The sequence below is a fragment of the Clarias gariepinus genome, chromosome 2, assembly GCF_024256425.1.
Source record: "Clarias gariepinus isolate MV-2021 ecotype Netherlands chromosome 2, CGAR_prim_01v2, whole genome shotgun sequence".
Classification (NCBI taxonomy): domain Eukaryota; kingdom Metazoa; phylum Chordata; class Actinopteri; order Siluriformes; family Clariidae; genus Clarias; species Clarias gariepinus.
This window is the reverse complement of record NC_071101.1, coordinates 22,789,145-22,796,105: the sequence shown is the minus strand read 5'-3', so window position 1 is coordinate 22,796,105 and position 6,961 is coordinate 22,789,145. Positions and strand designations below refer to the sequence as shown.

At 37.2% G+C, this 6,961-nt stretch overlaps 2 protein-coding genes across 2 annotated transcripts; one reads left to right on the top strand and one right to left on the bottom strand.

Annotated features, from left to right (window-relative positions):
• The first annotated feature begins 932 nt into the window (after positions 1–932).
• Positions 933–3,947, top strand: hsd17b2 (hydroxysteroid (17-beta) dehydrogenase 2). Its single transcript, XM_053512572.1, has 5 exons — positions 933–1,243; positions 1,802–2,014; positions 2,426–2,611; positions 3,010–3,147; positions 3,259–3,947. The coding sequence occupies exons 1-5, from the start codon at positions 988–990 to the stop codon at positions 3,600–3,602; spliced, it is 1,137 nt and encodes a 378-aa protein (XP_053368547.1). The 5' UTR covers positions 933–987; the 3' UTR covers positions 3,603–3,947.
• Positions 3,948–4,113: 166 nt separating this feature from the next.
• Positions 4,114–6,579, bottom strand: mphosph6 (M-phase phosphoprotein 6). The gene is made up of 5 exons (XM_053512586.1): positions 6,397–6,579; positions 6,014–6,126; positions 5,164–5,254; positions 4,973–5,079; positions 4,114–4,865 (listed from the first exon to the last, which is right to left on the bottom strand). Exons 1-5 carry the CDS (start codon positions 6,445–6,447, stop codon positions 4,724–4,726), a joined length of 504 nt encoding a protein of 167 aa, XP_053368561.1. The 5' UTR covers positions 6,448–6,579; the 3' UTR covers positions 4,114–4,723.
• Between the last annotated feature and the right edge of the window lie 382 nt (positions 6,580–6,961).

Here is a 6,961-nt window from a genome sequence, read left to right as displayed (position 1 = left end):
CACCAGGAACACACAATCCCTCCATCAGTGCTCAGACTGTCCGCAATAGGCAGTCCATGAGGAGGAGATGCACTGCAGTACTTCAAGCAGCTGGTGGCCACACCAGATACTGACTGGTACTTTTGATTTTGAGCCTCCCTTCATTCAGGGACACATTGTGAAACATTTTTAGTTTATGTCTTATGGTGTTGACTCTTTGTAAACAGGTATGGCAGGTTGTCATCTCTATTTAGCCTACCTGCTATCCGACACGTCACTTGTGCAAAAAATCTCTGACAGAACATGTCCAAAAAAAACAAAAAAAAAAGCAGCAGCTTTCCAGTTGCTGGTAAACATGGCTTATCTTTAAATGTCTTTTGTATGTTAAAAATAATTGAAAACTGATTTTAGGTTCGTGCTTTACTGACACAACATTACATTTGAAATGCAGTGTATCAAACAATACACCGAGTTGTCTCTCTGGTCAGGTCTTTGGGGACTGGTGAACAATGCAGGAGTGCTTGGACATGCATGTGATCATCAAATGGGGGTGTTTAGAAACATCTGGAATGGAAATACTGTATTATTACTGGTACGAAGGTGGCCTGTGATAAGACAAGCACAAGTATACATTGGTGTATGTATTTAACTCAATGATTTCACTCACAATAATACCTGCATTTTTAGTATTTTGGAAATATAAATTGCATGTTTACATTTTACTACAAATGACCATGCAAGGTGATCCAGATGATAACAAGCAAAAGCTTTTTAAAGTTTTGCAGTCAGGTATTTGTTTAAAAAAAAAAAAGTTGAGTCTTTTGCTGGGGTTAGTGATAAGATGGCAGGTTCCAACCAACAAACTCTATCTTAACTTGTTCAAATCAAGAAGACAGATCCGAGCTTTCCCTGGCTGTGTGTAGGGTGTGGCTTGTATGAGATTACTGCTATGTGAAAGGTTAAGGAAGGAGAAAGCACCTTATTTACTTCTCAGGTGTGGTGCTTGCAATGGAGCTCTGGCTGTGTGTGTTGATCGTAGCTACCAGTGCTGCACTGCTGATGGTGGGACGGAGGAGAACTCACTGGTCATGGCCAGTAGGGCTTGTGGTGGTGGAGGTGATGCTGTGCTGTTGGATATCAAGTGGAAGTGTGGCAGTAATAATAATAATAATGAGTGCCACCTGCGGCTGCTGCATGCTCCACTTTACTGCAGGAAGGCAGGAGGATTTGCTGCCTGTGCAAGGCAAAGCAGTGCTCATTACAGGTAAGCAGCTTCAGTTTTTAAGGTGCTTTTGAAATGAGTATTATTTTATTTTCTGGACTTAATTATTTCAAGACATTAATTGTGAACTGCAAATTAGTTAAGAACTTCCAAAGGGAGTATAACCTGATAAGTTGTTTGTTTTGGGGGTGGGGCATGTTTAAATCTTAATAAAATGACCGATTATTCTTCAGTTCTTACATTTAACTTTAATGTGTAGTGTATAGTTTAATTTTTAATAAATACTTAAAATAAAGCAGCTTAGATCAATTTCTCAATCATCATTTCATCACAAACATATATTATTAACATAATAATATGTGACTTTTCCTATTATTAACATAATAATAGGAAAAGTCATAAAATTTGAAGTTGGGTGGGGGGGGGGGGGACCTATATATAATAATCCTTTTATACAGTACAACATGTCAAAAGAAACTCTGTTGTTTGCTTCTGGATGAGAACAATACAATTTGGAAATGACTTTCCATGCAGTTGAACTTTTTTTTTTTGGTTATTATTTTAAAAACGTGTGTGTGTGTGTGTGTGTGCGCGCAACAGGTTGTGACTCTGGTTTTGGTCACAATCTTGCTAAGATCCTGGACAAGGCTGGGATGAAGGTGTACGCAGGAGTGCTGAATGAGTTCGGACCTGGTGCTCAGGAGCTCAGGGAGGTTTCTTCTGCACAGCTTGTCATCCTACAGCTGGATATCACAAACCTAGACCAAATCTCTGAAGCTCATAAGCTTATCAAGAGTCAAAGAGGAGAGACGGGTAATTTGTTTTTAAGTGCCAGAAAATGACAGCATTAACTGAATTAGAGATTTGTTTTTGATGCCTTAAAACCCTGATACTGAGATTTGTTTATTCTTCAACAGGGATCTATTCTTGTTGGATAAATGATTACATTTTACATAAAATAAAAGGCATTTGTTACAGAACCCTAAAACAATAAAATGCTGAACGTTTACAATAAGTATTGCTTGACAACAATAAATCCTGTTTTGTATCTTGACATACTATGCACAAAGACAAGCAAACTGGTTGACTAAATAAGTGCGAGTGTGGCAGTGTTTGGTGTTTAATGGTGTTTTAATGTTTAATCAACAAATAAAGAAAACTGAAAAGGCTTGTGCATTATATCTAAAACCCTGACACTGATTAATGGTTCTTCCCTCTGGTCAGGTCTTTGGGGACTGGTGAACAATGCAGGAGTGCTTGGACATACGTGTGATGCAGAACTTCTTCCTATGAGAATATTAAGAAAAATCATGAATGTGAATTTTATTGCTGGTGTAGAGGTTACTAAAGTTTTCCTGCCTTTGATAAGAAAAGCACAAGGAAGGTTTGTGTGTGTATCCAGTATGTCAGGTATGATATGGTTTCTATTCTGTATTTCGTAATATTATGGTTACTACAGAACTGTTTTCAGCATCATAGCCAAAAAAGCTATATAAAGGCTTTGTGTGTGCTTTTATCTTCATCTTAAAATCTAACCCACTTGAAGATAAGATGCCAGATAAGATTTGTTTACCAGCATGACTTTGCATTTCGTTCTTTGCCATGTTAGCACAAGTTTTAAGTTATAAAGCAACATTGTGGAATACAGTCAAACATTGACTTGGGGCTTTCAAAAGCTGAGCATTATATTTCTAATATTCTGTTGTTTCTTTGACCCCATAGTGTTCATTGTACTGAGAAATGCAATTAACCTTAACACTACCCACAGATTTAAATATGTAAATTGATTATTTTTTGATGGATTTTAGGAGAAGTTCCGTTCCCTGGGTTCGCTGCATACGGAGCATCTAAGGCAGCTGTGATTTCTTACTATGGAGCTCTGAGACAAGAACTGTCCTGTTGGGGCGTAAAAGTGGCCATTGTTCAGCCCGGGGGCTTCAAGACAAGTGAGTACTGAACCAGTTACTTTGCATCAGATCAACACTTTGACCAATTGTATTTAATATGTACATTGATTTTGACATTACCCTTTTCACCCAATACTATCTGTGCATCAGACATTTTTGGCAGTCAAGAGGAATGGTGTAAACTCCAGCAGGAAATCCTCAGCACCCAGTCCCAAGAAGTAATAGATGCATATGGAGAAGAGTACATCGGCTCCATGGTACACACTTTAAGTACAATGACTACTCAGACCTGTGATAATTTTAAGCCAGTGCTGGATGATCTACAACATGCGTTACTTTCAAAAAATCCAAGGGCCTTTTACTATCCGGGACCCATGGCCTGGGCTGTTCCAGCCCTACAAAGGATCTGTCCAACACACCTGTTTGATGCCATTTTTGCAAGGTTATTAACTTACAAAGCCTTAAGTCCAGCAGGAGTGGCTATTAAAAAATGAAACACTTTTTATACTGAGAATGTGCAAGTAGTAATGCATTTTATACACTGTACCCCAGTGCTTCTCAATGCTGGTCACCCTGCTCTGCACATATTAATGTTTTCTCAGCTCCCAGCACAACAAGTTAGTTAAAGAAGCTAATTGGCACCCATTTCTGAATTGAACTTATTGTGATAGAATAAGGAAAGCAGGGAGAGTCTTCCAGGAGCAGGGTTGAATCTAAGCAAATGCCTATACTAACCTTATTTCTGCAGGGTCCAAATGTATCAATGATTAATTTACATTTTTTTCTGAAATAGGGTGTGTCCTGCAAGAAATCTAATGAATAAAACCTCTAAAAATGAATACCTTCTTCTGTACTAAGACACTTTATTTGCTTGCCTTGGAGATGCTGTACAGTAAAGAGATGTACATAACACTCAGACACTGATCATGACTTACTGAAGCAGGCTGGGTTGGATGTGTTTACATGTGAGCCCCCGGAGTGCTGAAAAGAAATAAAGTGCTATGCTAGCAGTGCCTGCCATGCATGCATTCACTTTTTAATTATTGTCAAGTTTTTGCTTAATACATATTTGAGATGTGACTGACCCATAAATGTACCATAAAGACAGATTCTGAAACACAGATTTGTTTGGAATTCTGTCACAAGGAAAATGCAAGGGGTGTGTTCTAGCTACATTTATAAGATGGATCCATTACCATTAAAAAAAAGTGGTGGTGTGCCTGAACACAAGATATACTGTGACTGGAGTTTTACTTTACCAACACAAGATTCACCCATGCATTTTTTTGGATTTGCCATAATTTTCTTTGCTGTGAAAAAACAGACCTTTAAATTTCAGTTCTTGCACAAGAATTTTTAACTATACTTTCTTCTGGGTGGCCCAAAAATATATAAAAAAATAAAAATACAATGCACATTATAATGTTCATAAACATTTGTTTAAAAACAAGGATGTACAACATCCATTTTTACTGCCATTTTGTAGCATTCTTTTTTCCCCTTACAATGAACACTCGTAAAAGGCATTAAAACAATAAAAGGCCAAAGTCTGTGTGTATATATATCCTTTGAAGGACTTAAAAAAAAAAAAAAATCCTAAAGGCTATGAAATGTCTCAGTCCTGTGGCTTTAAAAAAGCTTTCTTAGGTTGTGTCTCTACAGTATTATGGTTGAGATCTTCCTCGACATTCTTCAGACATGTGCGTTCCCTTTTTTTGGCAAATCTTCGTTTCATGCTTTCAACCAAGCTTCCATATCTAGAAACAAAAACACCTTTAAGCCGACTTGTATATGGTACACACTAAACTATTGATAATACTGGCCAAAAACCAATGAAATTTGATATTTCTCTTTCACACCCTACCTCATGGCCATCTCCTCATCAGTTACATCCATGTCCATCTGAGTCATATCCTTCTCCTCCACTTCATCCTCCTCTTCTTTGGGAGCATTCATTAGAACCATTAGTTTCTACAGAGGATTCAATCAGATGGTAAGGACCACACTATAAAATGTTACCAGAAAGTAGGAACAGATCCTTAAACCAGAGATTACCTCAACCTCAGAATTGAATCCCTTAAATGACATTCTTCCATAAACCAAGTCTTCACATGGAATGTAACTCTTTTCTTCAACAATGTAGCTCCTACATTAAAGACACACACACAGTTCAGATGAGTCTAAATGAGCCAAACAGTTAAAGATTTGTTAAATAAGCAACAGCACTGTAGATTAATATAAAAAAGAAAAGAAGAAAATCTAATAGAAATACACTAGCAGAGATTTATTTGATAGAAAAAAAGTGTTACAAATGCAAAGTTCATACATGATGCAAAATATTTGTAACCCTACAAAATATGCAAGTCTTATGCATAGTTAGCTTGATCTACATTGATGGTTCTCTGTTTTTAATGTTCCATGATCATTCATGTCCTCCATGCTTAGCTAGGATTCCTCTTTTCATGCTGATTTTCAAGTACAGTATCAGACAAATGTTTAAACAAGACCTTATAATTTAATGTTTTTTTTTGATGATTTATTTATTGTCTACTTTCTGTAAAATTACTGGAGAGTTCAAAACTATGAAATAACACATATGACATTAGATAATTACATACCACCATCTCATCTACAGTCAGTTGTTTATTTTAAGACACGAAGGTCAGTTGTTGTGGAATAATTCTTGCAAAAACAGTATCATCAAGTGCACTGGCAAAACCCATCAATCACCACGATAAAACTGGCCATCATTAAGAGCATCCCAGTAAAGCAAGACCAAACCATTCCCTCTGCTGCAGAGAAGTTGTTCAATTAGATTTAGCAGCATCAAAAATCACAAATTAACAGGACCCCAGATTGGAGATGTTAAGAAGGCTTTAGAAAATTCAAGATCGTCAGTTCTTACTCTTTGGCTTTAAGTTCAGGCAGGTCCAAATACCAATGTTCATCGCTTATAATCCTCTTCTCTTCTTCCTCCAGTTGTTTCTTTACCTCTGCATCAAGACCTCTTTGCATAAACTGCAGAGAAAAAAATAACATTAATTGATGTGTGAAGTTGGACCATGGCTACATCAGTGTCTGGCTTAGTCAAAACCTGAAGCATTTACTGTGTATTAATGTCACTCATTATCGTCTCAGTATCCGGACTTTAAAGGTCAGACAAGTTTCTCAGAGATCCGTTTATTTATTTTTTCTCGTACAAATCCTAAATCTACACTTCAGTAAGCGCTTCATGTTAGTCAGGAGGAGTGCGCGTGCATCAGTTTTCATTCAGTTTTCAACACTTACCTTCATCCGTAGAAGGTTTTTCGACAGCTTCGTTGAACCCTCGTTTGCCATTTTGTCGGGTTTCTATTGCCAATTAACTGCTTTGTAACTCAAACGAAACAACACTAATAATGCTTCCTTGCTAACAGCATCGCGTAAACATGCTCCACGCGCACATTAATGGAGGACCGATGCGCATGCGCATTAGACCGGTGCAAGACCCACGTAATCGCACAGTCGAGCATGCAGCGTCTACTCATGCCTGATGCACACATGATGGAAACACAACAAGACTGGAAATACTTTTATTTACGTATGGTCATTATAATGTTTTTATTCATGATGGCTTTAAATTATACTTAAGTTTGTACAAGTGTTTTCTCTTTATAACTGTAAACGAAATGTTTACATAAACGTTTAATCACATTAATAAATTATGAGGCACCAAGTTTTTGAACCATCTGTGAAGCCACGGTGGAATTTTTATTATATCTAAATAATTGATGTGGACCCTAAAATTTATGCATTTTTTTCCATGAGTGTTTATAGTGATGGGAATCACCAAGGACCACCTGATAAGATATTA